At 40.5% G+C, this 14,570-nt stretch overlaps 1 protein-coding gene across 1 annotated transcript in view; it reads left to right on the top strand.

Annotated features, from left to right (window-relative positions):
- Window positions 1–14,570, top strand: part of LOC148819931 (tau-tubulin kinase 1-like) — a 44,957-nt gene that overhangs the window by 21,768 nt on the left and 8,619 nt on the right. Inside the window, exons 10-12 of the mRNA XM_088933685.1 lie at window positions 1,219–1,417; window positions 2,452–2,627; window positions 2,940–3,504. Of these exons, the coding sequence (XP_088789811.1) occupies window positions 1,219–1,417; window positions 2,452–2,627; window positions 2,940–3,504 (940 nt within the window). The remainder of the gene's footprint in view (window positions 1–1,218; window positions 1,418–2,451; window positions 2,628–2,939; window positions 3,505–14,570) is intronic.

Here is a 14,570-nt window from a genome sequence, read left to right as displayed (position 1 = left end):
AAAGAGAATCATTATTACTTTGTATTTCCTCACTCTGGCCTGCTGACATAACTGTGTAGTTTTATAGAAAGATTTGTGTTCTTTGTTGTTATCATACTGTGATGTTGGCAGAATTAAAAATTTCATCATTTGAGTTTCTGTTTCTTCCTTCTGCCAGTGTGTCAGGAAGGCCTGATTGGGTTATTTTGCTATGCCATATATTAAACATTCATTATGAAAGAAAAAAAAACAGCTTTAATAGTACTCAAGTAGAAATGTCCTTTCGGGGTGATTAAAAAACAACAGTGCATTCCTAATTTGTTTTCTGAATTATCAGATGAAAGCTTTTAAATCATGAACAGAATACAAAATTAAACTTTTCACCAACTAGCTAAATGTCAAGCCTTTTGAAAGTGGAATTTTTATGCAAACCACTCCTAATAATAATCTTCCCTGTCTAGACCTTCTTTTATTTCACAAGTAATACTGTAAATAAAATAACATAAAACTGCCAAATGTGCTTTATTTTTTTGTTCAGGGAGATTTATGCATAAAAATGTGTCAGAAAGAGAATAGTTCACATGAACACATGAGCCGTGCTTGTGGCAGACAGAATTGTTCATTTTAAACTACATTAATGTGCTATTAGCCCTTTAGGTAAAGTATTACTGAATGAGGACGCTGGGAGCATTTAGTATAAAGTCTCAAAGAAGAGTCGTGAGAAAAATCCTCCTGCAGTGATGGTTTAATTTAATTATACAACCATACATGTGAATTAACCGACACACAACATCGTTACTATTCAGAGCACAACTTTTATTTGCGAGAGGAAGTAATTGGGTCGGGGAAGATAGCCCCTGTGGAAGACAAGTAAACTAACAGTAACACCAAATCGCCGACAAAGACTTGCAAGAGAGAATAATAAACGAACATGACAGATTAGAAGAGAGAATTGACTCACCCAATTATTGGTCAATTAAGCATGAAGGATCTCTGGTCTTTTAGGGCTGAAGATTATACTGGTTTCTGCTTAAAATAATCTCTAATTCCTTCAATTAAAGAATCACCTGTTTAAGTGATCACAGTCAGATTGTTCTAGGCCCCTTGAAATGGATGATTTAGTGTTTCCCCATGATCACTGCTGCACTGGGGATCTCCAGGACCAGAGCTGAAGACAATCTGTTCAGCCAGGAGTTTATGTGAATCCCAAACCAATGCACGAGGTCCGTCTACTTTCAGGATTGTCAATGTGACTCCGGTGCCCGGGGACTTGCAGAGGGAGAATACGGATGATGTCCTCCAAGACGAGCACTTCAGTGACCAAGAGAATGCTCCTCCGGTGATCCCCGTGCGACAGGGAGATGTCCAACCGCCGAACGAGGAAGTATGGGAAGACACAGACTTCAACCGCAACAAACTCAGGATCAGCATCAGCAAGGTAACCTGGCCAAGTCCTCCTTTCAGAAGGAGGTTTATCAGCTGTTACACCAGCGTGCATTTCCTGGCTTTTTTTTGTACCTTTTTAGTTAAAGGAGTTGTCGCATGCTGGATTTTAAACTGTTGTTATTAGGTGACGGTATAGTAATGGAGTAGGTGAAGTCAGTTCTCACAGAATAGGTCGGCATTACTTGATACTCAGGCTTTATTCCTGTGAAAACCTGGGATGAGGGCTTACTGTACTGTATGTGTTAAAAAAGGTAAGGATCGTACCAGAACTGCGGCATCTCATCAGAGTTTCTCAGGAGAGCCGGAATTAAGGGGCAATGCAGTGTTTCTCAATCTTGGGGTACCCCTGTTTTGCCTGGTTTTGCTTTAGCTGTGTTAAAATGTCAGGCTAATTTATTTCAATTTTCTGTTTGAGACATTTTTCACTTTTTCTTTCAGATCTTAAAAATCTGAATGAGATTTGTGATTGGTGCCAATGTTAATTGGTACCCCGTGCTAATTCATGAGTTGCAGGGCTCATTCAGGTGTGTGTTTTGACGTGTAACTAACCCATTGGACTTGAAGAGAACGAAAAACTGACTCCTTGCTGTGAGAGATGCCTGATTTCATATCCACTTGTGTCTGTTCATAATCAACCGGTCACCCATTAAGAGTTCTTTAGTCAGACATAAGAGAACAAATGCAATCTAACCAGAAAAAATAAATGAGTACATTTAATTTTAATTAGTCGAGTGGAGACTGTATAAAGTTCTGTGTTCTGAAGTTGTCAGATATAACTTGTATGTTGTTGCTTTTAAAACCAACGACTCGGCAGAAAAAAAGTCTAAACCAGCAAGCTCAACAATTGCAGGCACCAGTTAGCACTGGTAATTAAGGGCCCAGTTGGAACAAAAACCAGCAGACACAGAAGATCCCCCCCCCACTGCGATAATGGTTGGACAGTTTTTAAGGTCTTGTTTTTTAATGATGTCCTTGGTTGATAGAAAGAAAACCGCAGATCACACTAGTTGTATGTTTTAACCCCAGGCGCAGTGTCCCCTGGAGGAAGATGCCAGCCGAGGGGCCTGTCCTGTCTCCCCGGTCAGAGGCCCCCCAGAATCTCCTAGTGTCCAGGTGCGCTCTCTGCGAAACCGGCGGGTCACCAGCCCCGAGTCTGACCGGCTCTCAGCTGCTGAAGGAAGGGCGGACGTCTGTGACAGAAGGTAATCTTTCTCACAGATTTCTCACATGCTTTTTCAGTGCACTTTATGTCCTTTTCTTCAATGAAGAAGAATGAGGTCAACATTCAAACATCTCAGAAAAACATGTTTTTAAAAATTAAAACGTTGCCGGTTCTGTATAACCAATGCTTAGCTTTAAGTTGCTGATGAGCTGCTTGTTCAGTTTTTGACAGCAAAAGATCCTTCCTTTTCCAGATTCTTTTGTTTGTTCTTCATGAAAGTGCTGATGGAAAATTCTCCCATTTCTTTCATTCCTCCCTTCGCCTTCCTGATTTCTCCTCGTTTCTCCTCCAGGTCTCGAATGGACATCCTCGGCTCCCCATCCAGGCAGGTGTACTCCTCCCAGCCAGCTCAGATGCTGTCTGTGGACACGGGGCAGGGGGACAGGCAGGTCAGCGGCCGGATCGAGGTGTCGGCCTCCGTGGAGCACGAAGCCCTCAGCAACGCCTTCAAATCGGTCCCCCTGGCGGAGGAGGAGGACTTCGACAGCAAGGAGTGGGTCATCATCGACAAGGAGACGGAGCTGAAGGACTTCCACCTGGGGGCCGAGCCCAGCACCTCGGGCACGACGGACGAGGAGGCGGAGGAGCTCCGGCCCATCGAGGACAGCGAGGAGCGCAGGAGGGGCCACGGGAGCGCCGAGGCCGTGGTGAGACCAAAGACGCAGGAAGGGAGGACCCGGGGCATGCTCACCGTGGCCGAGGAGGACGTGTCGCGGAGGAGTGGGGGCCGGGGCCATTCGGCGTCGGAAAGCCGGCAGGAGATGCCCAGCGCCAGCCCCGCCCAGTCGCCGTGCCACTCGATGCCTTCGGCTCGGCCCAAGCGGAGGGAGTCGGAGCCGTCTGGACCGCACAGACCGGTAAGAGCCTTATTAAGAGCCGGTGGGCTCTCAGACTTAAATGGTGCATATCACATCCCCAGGCCTTTTTCTTTTCCTTGTCTCACTTCGCCATTTTTGCTGGAAAACAGGAAAAGAAAACTACAGAGCAAAAATCCCTGGACACAGCTTGCGTGTCCAGCTATTTTTCTTCAGGCTTTTTCTAAGGCGCTAAACGCAGCTTAAGCCGTAGTATTATCAGTTTGTGTTTTTCCCGTTTTATTACACTTTCACTCTCATTCCGCGAGGTAGCTGTTGTGCCACTGTGTGGCATGGTGAGCTCTGCCGTCTCACAGCTCTTGGGTTCGGCGTGGGGATTCGGGACTGGAGCACAGATGTGTCTTCCTGGCTTTTCTCCAGATGTACCCGGTTTCCTCCCACCTTCCACAGATGTGCTGGTTAACTGGTGTCTCTAAATTGTCCCTGTGCGCCTGTGTGTGTTTCCCTGCAGTAGGCTGGAGTCCAGGCCTGGGTGCAGTCCCACCATGCGCCCTGTGCTTCCAGGATAGGCTCCAGGTGGCCACACTCCTTAGCAGGAGCAAGCGGCTTTCTGATAATGGAGGGACAGATGCATGAATGTAGTTTGTTGTGTATGTTTCCCCACTCGAGACCTTTCTGTTTCGTTGCTCACATAAATGTTTGTGTTATTGTTAACATTGCAGAAGCTGCTTCAAATATTTTGCTGTTTCTCCTGATATGCATAAAAGTCCTTGTGATGCAGAGGTCAGAAAAATGTTGCGTGCGTGGCTTAGGATGTGGTATGCTGCTGTTTTTAGTCCATTAGGAGCTGGAAATGCTAAAAATAGAAAATCAATGCTGCTGTCTTTGTAGATACTTTGCAACATGCTTGATTTGGCACCTCTGGTGGTAACAAGATGATAAACAGCCTTTTCATAAAACATCTCACTATAAAGCTTTAAACGAAGTGTCAGCGGACTGTTTCAGCATGCCTTTCACAAAAATTGGGAAGAACTACCGTCTAGCTATGACCAAGCTTATGTGTGAAACACTGATATTCACTCCTGATTCTTTCTGGTTTTCATTAAACCCTGGACTCTATTTGACTTTATTACTGTTCCCTTAATTGGTCTGTATTACCACTTTTTTCAGGTCTTATTGAGGATTATATGTTACCTAGAAAACCTGTTAGTCTGAGACCCTCCAGGGCCAGGAGCGAATATCACTGGCACAAACAATTTTAGGTTTGTGCTGTATGTGCAGTACTTAAGGACCTGAGGTCATAGAAATGGTTCACTCATACATTTCCTATTTCAGTTACAGTAACATAAGGTAATACAGTAGGTAAATATGTGGTGTGTCTGGAAAGTGAAAAGCCATCTCTCCTTTTTATAACCTTTTCTTACATTTTAAGGTAGGTATTCAGTGCTACAATAACAGAATATTGGATTAATTCAAAGCAGTGTCACACATAACAGTACATTTAAGGGGTATTTTACAGGGATATTCTTAAAGATAGTACAATGCATTCCACATCCATTGAATCAGATTAAAGACATTTTGTGGTGTTTAAAAGTGACTATGCATAGGCTAAGGAGTCACTTGAGCTGAGAAAACTGGCCCTCGCAGTCAAGCAGGCCCCAGACAGATCTCCATCTCCAGGATCGTGTAGAGTAGCGCTGTCTTAATAAGTCATTCAGGGAAGGGCACAAAAATGAAAGCAGAAATAGAAATATCGAGCACATTTAAGGTAATCAGTATACAGAGCCAATATTGTTTCAGAACGGCTGAGACTGGCCTGCTCAAAACTGTGCTGGCTAGAATATTTTGTCAGCAGTGTGCAGAACGACGTAAGAAAGGCCACAAACGGGAGGAGCCCATTCAGCCCGATTGGTAATTAGTAGCTTATTGATCCTCGGATCTCATCCAACTGTTTCTTGAAGGAAGCAGCTGGATAAGATCCTAGGATCCAGGAAGGGTATTGGCATAAACAGCATGGCTGGGTGAGCTACTGTAGTTCCAAACTCCCACAATCCTTTGAATAAAAAGTGCCTCCTGTTCTTGGATTTTAAAAGCATTTCCATGTTTTTTTCCCTTGTGCCCGCTGGTTCTTGTTTGACCATTCCTTCTGGAAAAATCCACTGGGTTGACTTTGTCAGAGCCTTTGAGGATTTTGTCTACTTGTATCGCTTGTACTCTCTTAGCCTCTTCTGTTCAGGCTACAAATGCTCAGTTCTTTAAGCAGTGTAGGGAGATATAGAATGAAATCCTGTGAACTGTCCTATGAAAAGCAAAACACTGATGTTTTTCGAGGACGTCATGGGGGTTTTCCGACTAAGAAGCAGGACTTTCACCTGCCTGGTGTGGATAGATTGGCAGTAGTTGTGTTTCTTGGGAAATTCATATCCAATCACGGACAGTCTGTTCTCTTTATCTGCCATCAAGTCATGGAGCAATTTCAGAACAAGTGAAGAAGATTGGGCCCTTTCATGTTTCTCCTGTTTACACTTATTTATTGTTATAGCAAAAATTAGCTATAGAACAATTAGCTATAGAAAAATTAGCTAAGAACCTTTTGATATGTCAAGCCTTAATGTGTCTGTAAATAAAACAGGATTTCAAAAATCGGAGTCGGGAAATAAACGTGTTCATGAGCAGGGTTCAGTTTTTCAGATATCCCTACCTATCAAATTATTATAATGTACAGCAAAATGATCACTTTTATCATCTGACACTTGTTTGTGCCAGGCTGATAGAGAAATGTTTAATTGTTCTGTGAGTCCCGAGGTCATTTTAGGATTTGTGTCATTTAACATCTTGGTAAACTCAAGGATGTCCAATAAAATCGAGGTGGATGTTAGTCTTGGAAAAAGAGTGAGATTGATAAAGCTGGTTTGAGTGGATTGAATCTGAAGGATTGAATCCTTTTTAAGAGTGCTTGCCATCCTGTTGTAAACACCTACCGTACCGTTACTGCTCGAGTCACTACCTGAATGTTATTAGAGTTCTGATGGGACTGACGTAAATAATTAGAAGATGATTGTATTCAGGGATACATTAAATAGAAAAAAAAGAGACACGAGTCAAGTAATGATGGAAAGTAGATCACACAGTATTTAATCAGAAATGTAAAATGGCAAGAACATTCAAAATGTTTGACTCTCTGATATTTTACGCTTGGGGAAAAATGTTAAATATATAGAATCAAAAGAAAGCATGTCTCTAATGCTTGTCCCACATCATGCCAACTAATTCCACAAACGGGGCTCAAGCTTACTTGTCACGTTCCCACCTTGCAAGGAAGCTTTTGCCGCAAGTACTACATGAAGCTGTGAGTTGCCCTGCTGGAATGGTGTCACGGCTGAGAGAAATCACAGAAAGGGCAGCAGGTGAGGTCCTGGGTCTTGATCAGTGTATGCACAGTGGCAGGTGGCCATCAGTCACTACAAGTAGAATTAAGAAGCCATTAGACATGTGAGCCTAGATCTTGACACATAGACCTTTCCATCTGTCCTGGCGAAGCGTTGTAACTCCTGGCACATCGCTGATGGACTGAGTTTAGATGGAATATCTTGCCGGGTTAGAAATTGCTGGCTATGAATATCTAAGACTCCAGCCTACCAATGGCACAATGCCATCGTTTTCAAGACGTACAGAACGTTTATGACAGCCTTTTAGCTTCTTGTCATCCAGGGACTGTTGGTATTATTAGGGAGAAGATTAATATCCTTTGTCTGAACTGTGCTACAAGCAGTAATTGTAAAGACAAGCACCGAGGAGCAGATGTAACATAACACCATTCTTTTGCAAAGCAGCAACACAAAAACTCAGCTTTTGCACATGTGAGACTCTGCAACTGATCAGAGGTGATATTGTTCTGAGAATCTTTGTTTTAAATACGGGAATTTCTCTAACACGATCTTCGGAGTATTGAAGTCTTTTTTTTAAATCGCATGATATTTTATGTTTCATTGAGGATAAATAACATTGATCTTATGATGCAGCTTTTGCACAGGCACGTTTGTTTGCATCTTGAGAATATTCATGTGGAAAAGAAAAAAATAACTGCATTTTTTCATTATCTTTTGCCTTATCAGTTACTGAGTGATATGGAGCAGAAATGTTAATATTATGCAGCATTGGGACTAATGCAGCATTAGGACTATCATAAAAACACTGCGCAGCTATTTTGGGAAGTATGTCTTTTCAGTCCCTTTTCCATATTTACAACAGAATTATAAACTGTATTCTTATTTTTCCTTTTACTCTTGGGAAAAAAAGAAGACCCAGTAGATGTTCTTACTGATGTTGTTTAACCTTTTATGGTCTTTTGCGACTTGAAAAATTCTATGAAGTCTGAATCTGGGCATCAAGGAGAGGAAGGGCAAATTTCCAGTGAACAGTGACGCTTGACTGCAAAATCGAGATGGACACTGGATGGACTCCCAAAGAGTTAGATGTCAATAGTGACCTACAATCTGTGAGAACCTCTTACTTTTTATAAACAAAAGCCAAACTTCAAAGGATCTTTGGCTAACTAAAAAACATTAAGTTGAGTCAGATCTCTTTAGAGCTACCAACTAATTCCAAATGCTTTGCCTTTGCAACCTGTTTTGAGAAACTTAAAAGGGACAGTTGTAATTACCATTCTTTCTGTTGGGAGAAATTCACTGAGAGGAGTTTAGTTCCATAGCCTCTGTAAGTACCTCTTCCACAGGGTATATATTTACATATATACATACAATTTTAAAACCTAATTGTGTGATAGCCTTCAGCTATGTCCCTTTCACAGTTATAGCACAAATAAAGTTGTCATTTTGAAGCAGTGCTATAGATTGCACAATAAAACAGAGGGCATATTGAGGGCATATTACCTTGTGTTGTCAGTCTTTGATTCCTATAAGTTAAAATCTTTACCATTTATGAGCCTCTTATCTGCACAAACCTTTGGACTTTGTTTTCTCCTTTGGTTCATCAAGTCTATTGAGCACACAATTCATTTAAAGAGAACAATTCATTTATACCACCAAAGATTCCACCCAGAATTGCTATTCCTTTTCCAGATCGCTGTTCTATTTTGTGAATCATTTTGTTTCTTAATGTCAAATGTGAGTCGTACTGTAAAGTTTTAATTGTCTGGGGTGGGGACAGGGCTGTAAGTTTCTTTAGCATTTTAGGACCATCAGTGTTCTAGTCATTTAAAATATTTTCTAGCTCTTGAATGCAGTTTTAATTTCAGATTTGTGTGTCAGAAACACCTTAAAAAAACAGAACCAATCTAAACTGACATACTGCTTCATCTTATGTCTTTATTCACAGTTAAAACTATTGTGCATACACTAGCCAATCGTAATTTAAAAAGGATAATTCAAACCTTCAGAACTTGTACCATGTCCAGGAACATTTAAACACAATCTATGTATGAGGTGAGATCTCTGAGATAGTTCTGATTGCAGCTTCATATTGTATTTAACTTCCAGACAGTCGCGGACGAGTTTAGGGTTTAGATATAGAGATGCGTTTTCTGTTTTGCTCTTGCGTGTCGATTCACACACATTCCTACACATTTCTTTCTGGCACGTTTATTTTTCTGATTTAATGCTTCAGGAAGCAGCCTAGCCTGTGACTTTTTTTTTTAAAAGAGAGAGATGCGGTCTCTTTTCTGTGTGTCTTCTCTCTCAGCGGAGCTTTCTGCAGCATGCACAGAAAACAGATCAGGAGCTAGTCTTCCCCACACCTGACACCTTTTTCCTCCACTCTTATTGGTCTTTTTCAGTTGGAGGAGGAAAGGCATTCCCAACATTCTTTCCTGAGAACCAACCAATTGAGAAGATTGGCCTCCTATGTCTTCTCCTCCTCAACTCTGGAAACGGAGCAGTACCCTCACCCAGGCGGCACGTTCCTCCAGCGCAGTCGTTCGGCTGAGAGCAGCCCCGCTCGCATTCCTGGCAGAAGGCACATGCCACTCTTGCCTGGGAATTCAAGACCTAGGCATTCCCTCCTCAGTGCATCCAGGTTACAGGTTCAGCAAGTGTTGTCCAAATTTAGGAACAAATCATGAGCTGACACCACAACCCCCCCCCCACCCTGCCCTGTGAACTCTCCAAGATTTTTGTAAAAAAAAAGCAGAAGGAGGATCTAGTTTTTTCCCCTACTCGTGCAATAAACTTGGTCTGCTCTGCACATCCAACTTCAGCGCCGTACATGAGCCCAAGAAACGAATAGTGAAATTCAATACCATTGGACGGGTAGCTCGACCCCTTGACAAACGCTGGCGCGCTGCTGTCGAGATGGTATCGTTTCAGTATTGGTTTCTGCATGTGTAAATAGAAAGGAGGAAACCACCACTGTTGAAGTCACACAGGACATTTTCAGTTGTTGTAAATATTTGAAAAGTACATACCTGCATTTTTTGGGGGGAGGAAGATTCTGTGGCATTCAAAGTCAGCGTTTATGGTTTTATTCAGTTCTTGCTTTAAGGTCTCACTCAGATGCACTCAGCTCGTCCACCTCACAAACAGTAAATGAGCCACAGGGGCATTCTGCATATTGCACATTTTGTCTAGTGCTTTTTGTTGCCTATAATTACAGAGTAACCACAATTGCCTATGCGTTCTAAGCTAAAACCTTTGTTCTTTGTGCTTTTAATTAATATTCTGTGAAGGTTAAGGCTGTTACTTGGATGTTTGTCTGAAGAATAATCACACCAGGTTGAGCAGTAACCTTGGTTGGTGGTGATTCAACACTGTCAGGCTGCTATCATTCTGCAAAAAAGCAACACAGCCATGCAAATAATGTGAAGCATTCAGAAGTGAAAATCAGTGTGTTGTTCATGTTGTGAATACAGTACCTAAGAATGTCGCATATCACAAAATTTTGTTTGATACTGTGTTGTGTTGAACAGTGTAAAAAAATCACAAACCCTTATATTCACTGAGAATCCCTTAATAACCTCTCACTTAATTAGTGATAACAGGATGGTATGGGAAACAAGGTGTGTCACTGTAGTCTTCCAACGCTTGAGTGGTTTTAAAAAGGAGGTTTTATTATATAGTTATCCAGCAGAAAATCAGTAGGACACAGGCTGACTTTTGTGTTCAGTAAACCTTGTGTAAAAAGACGATGCTGCTTTTGCATTGCTAAAGTTTAAGAAGCATTTCTTAATGATGACTATGGGATCTCTACATGTACGTGCTGACAATAGGGTCTAAACTGCAGCCTAACGTATACTGATTAAGCAACAAAGAAGATGCTGTGTGTGTAAACCATAGGTGCTCTGACATGGCAGAAATCCATTTTAATGAGTTTATTTTTTCCACAGAGGGCATAACAAGGATATGTTTTGTTTTGCACAATTCAGTTCTGCTTTTATTTCATAAAGTGCTAAAGAATGTAGTGGTTTCAAGAAGATCTTAAATAGTGATAGAAAATTTTAGAATAAATGTCCTTTTTGTTGGATTAAGTAACCGAGAGTGCACTTCAGCTTGATATACAGTAAATGTTATTTTGTCACATTTATTAAGAGGGAAACTCTTGAATAACATCTTAAATATAACCACGAACTCTGGCTCTCTATCATTTTACACGCTTTTGGTAACCAGCGCTGCCAGTTATTTTATAAAGCACTTATTGTTGCAGTTGACCAAATTAGAAACTAACTGGAACAAAGCCATTCAATGAAGGAAACGAGAGCAACAGTTACAGCAATTCTAAAGCAGGCTTGCATTTCTCCTAACTAGTGGTCACTTACTGCATCCCTATAGCCATAATATATGTAATTATGACAACAGGAAGCCTGTTTTGAATCTGTTTTGATTTTTTTTTTTAAGTTGATGTAGGCCGCATTTCAAGTCAAACATGACAACAACAATTAAAGGTATGAACCTGTGGTTTTGCAACATCACACCTGTCTTCTTCAGGGTCATGTTCCCTTCTTTTATTGCAGAGTCATGCACTTGACAGGCCTCTTTAAGCTCTTTGAATGGAGACACTCTCACGTGTGGGAACATATTTTTAAGAATGAAATATCAGTTCACTGCCCCCATCAAAGACTGTAGATTACCTCACTACTGCTGCTACTGTTTGTAGCAGCGTGTGAGCGGTTTGAAATGGCCGCAATGCACAGGTGCAGTTTTACGATTTCAGCTGTCATAGATGTTAGTGCTGAGAACTGAAGTTTGGATCTGGTAGTTGCAGCAGTAAAAAGCCGGAAGACCTTACTACTGCTACGTGTGATGAACATAAAGCCATCTTCATCACATAGCATGGAAGAAACTTAGAGAAAATGCAGTTTATGCAAAAACACCAACCTAAAAGCCATATTTGGGCAGCAAATACCAAATGTTTAAAGAAGCTGGAATAGAAGGCTGGAAAAATACTGACTTTCACACTAATGATATTGTGTTCAAATATTTACTGTCACTTGAAATCAGTAGGGTGAACCCAAAGTATGTGTTAGTTCTCTTATGATCAATGTCTACATGGAATTACCCAAAAACAAAACATATTGCATTGTACTTACCATTCATAATAATCTCATGATGACAAATACAAATTGCTCGACTATGAAGCAAGAATAAGAATTTTGACTTTGCTGTCCCATTACTTTCAGAGAGCACTGCAGATTGGATTACAAGAAAATAAAATTAATTTGATAAAATTGTAAGAATGGGTGATAAATCTCTATATTATAAAATTTTAAGAATATACATTTGGATTCTGGCAGTTCCCTACACCAGAGGTGTCGAGTCCTGATCCTGGAGGGCCAGTTTTATCTGCAGGTTTTCTAAGTCACTTTAAAGCACCAGCACCTGCAGCTGTTATCTCAGTCCAGTTAAGCCAATAATGGGCTGATTGAGGTCATTTAAAACTGATCTAAAATGAAATCTTGCAGTCACACAGCCCAACAGGCCCAGAATTTGACACTCTACTCTACTCTGTTGTCTTTCCACATTGATCAGTAATTAACTAGGTTGCGCTATGTGTGTTTTTAGCTTTGTCTTGCATTCCTTTTTACATGTGTTCTCTTTGCTTCTTTGTGTCCTTAGATTGCTTACTATTCTGACCACTTGAAAAACTGATTTGTGAATCTAAATGTGGTGTAGTAATATGTCCAGTGGCATTTCGTCGTGGAGGAATAGGCGTGTTTTAGCACTGAATTGGGTCCCCACGCCCTTTGTTTCAGTATCCTTTCATGAGGGCTGTCAGAACAGAAATTTCTACAGGAGTGGCATGCTAGCAGGCACGAAAAGTATGAGACAACCCTAAACTGAACACATGTAATAAGATGCAGAACTATATGTGGAAGATTTTAACACTGCTCATTTCAGAGTAGTAAAATGGTATGAACCCATTCAATACCTTTCAGGTCCTGTAATTGTTAAAAAATGCCAAGAGTTTTAAGACACCTAGACAATGCAGGTTTATTTTTTTATCTGCTAACAGGCATTGTTTATTGCAATAAGGCAGCAATAGATGAACATGTCTTTAAAGAGATATACAAAAGGCCAATTTTAACACTGGTTTACCATTGTTCAAATGTCACAGTGCTGTGAAAACTCTCTCTTCTGAACTCGTGATGTTCTTGAACGTTCAATGTAGTTAAGAAGCGACAAAGTTTACACAAATATATATTTGCTGATGAATTCGGAGAGCTAGTCTGAGATGTGGAATATGACTGCATATCTCAATGTGACTGCTGTGATATGTAATGACAATGTCCTTGAATGATAAACCACTGGAATGTGTGATCACACAGAAACTGAGTGTGAATCTAACCTGCACTAAGAGTATTTGACCATGTCATCACAAGATCATTTACTAACACTAGACACTTTGTAAACTGAACTTTTCATGCTGCAGAGGGGTAAAAAATTTGTGATATGCTTGTCATCTGCACATATCCAGAGTTCAGATTATAATGTGCATCATTGGCAGTTCACAAGATGTTTGTGATAGGGTGCAATATACAGTAATTATCTCCTTAAAAAGCCACTAGTGATTAAGAATCTTTGATAAACACTCACATGTTGTCTTCCTACAGGATTTATACACGTATGAAGAAGGCTATGCAGATGTCTAAGGCTGTGTTCGCAAAGAATTAATAAATGAAACTTTTATTTTTATATAATCCCCAGATGAGTAGCTTTGTTACAGAACTATAGTAGCAAATAAATGCCGCATGATTGTAGCTGACTTACAAAAACGTCTTTATTGTAGACTTTACTGTAGACCTAGCGTTGAACTTGATATAGTGGTGAATTCTTTGTGAACCCAGCTCCACAGATTTTATGTCCAAGCTGTATTTTAACCTGTCTAGAGAAAAGATTATATGCTGGTCTTTATGTATAAAAATGGGGAATAGTACCAGCAAAAGCAAGTGGAAAAAGAACAGAAATACAAATGTGGTTAAACTGAACAAATTACTTTACGAGGGCAATAGTGCAATAAGAAAACAATGTCATTTGAATGTTTTGATGATGATATATTTGTTGCCCTTTGTCCCACTTAAGACAAGTCTGAAAGGTCTAAAACAAAAGACCATCTTTCCTACAGACCATGTCTTATGGAAATAGAATATTTGTGGCAAAAAGCAGTACTTTGTTTATCTTAGAAATACATTTTTTCCACAGGAGTTCATGCAATAGGTTATTGTGTTGAGTGCTGTAAGGGTCTTCACGCTTGGCATTTCTCAGATTCACAGTAAGGCATGACTTTAGTCACAGACTCACATGGCTTTATAAAACATCTTACACAAGTCTACATCTGTCTGCATCTTGGTCTGTCCTTTCGGGTACTTGTTCTCAGACTTGAATGTTGTAACACTTTTTCATGTAGCACAGAGAAATGCAAAAACCAGGATAGATTTGCTTTAGATCTTATTTTTAAAAATACATTTATTTTTCTTGATCTCTTGTCCATGTTAATTAGCTTTGAATGTTATTTTAAGAACGTTTAGCTTATTCCACTTACAATAGTGTGTGTCAATTGTGTGATTGCCAAATAACAGCAGGGACAGCAATCACAGAATGACAGAAAGGTCCCTATTTGTATGGGCAAAAAAGCAACCCAAGCAACGAACTCTATTATAC

Source organism: Atractosteus spatula, chromosome 15 (genome assembly GCF_055471065.1).
Source record: "Atractosteus spatula isolate fAtrSpa1 chromosome 15, fAtrSpa1.hap1, whole genome shotgun sequence".
Lineage (NCBI taxonomy): Eukaryota > Metazoa > Chordata > Actinopteri > Semionotiformes > Lepisosteidae > Atractosteus > Atractosteus spatula.
This window is presented reverse-complemented; position numbering and strand designations above follow the sequence as displayed.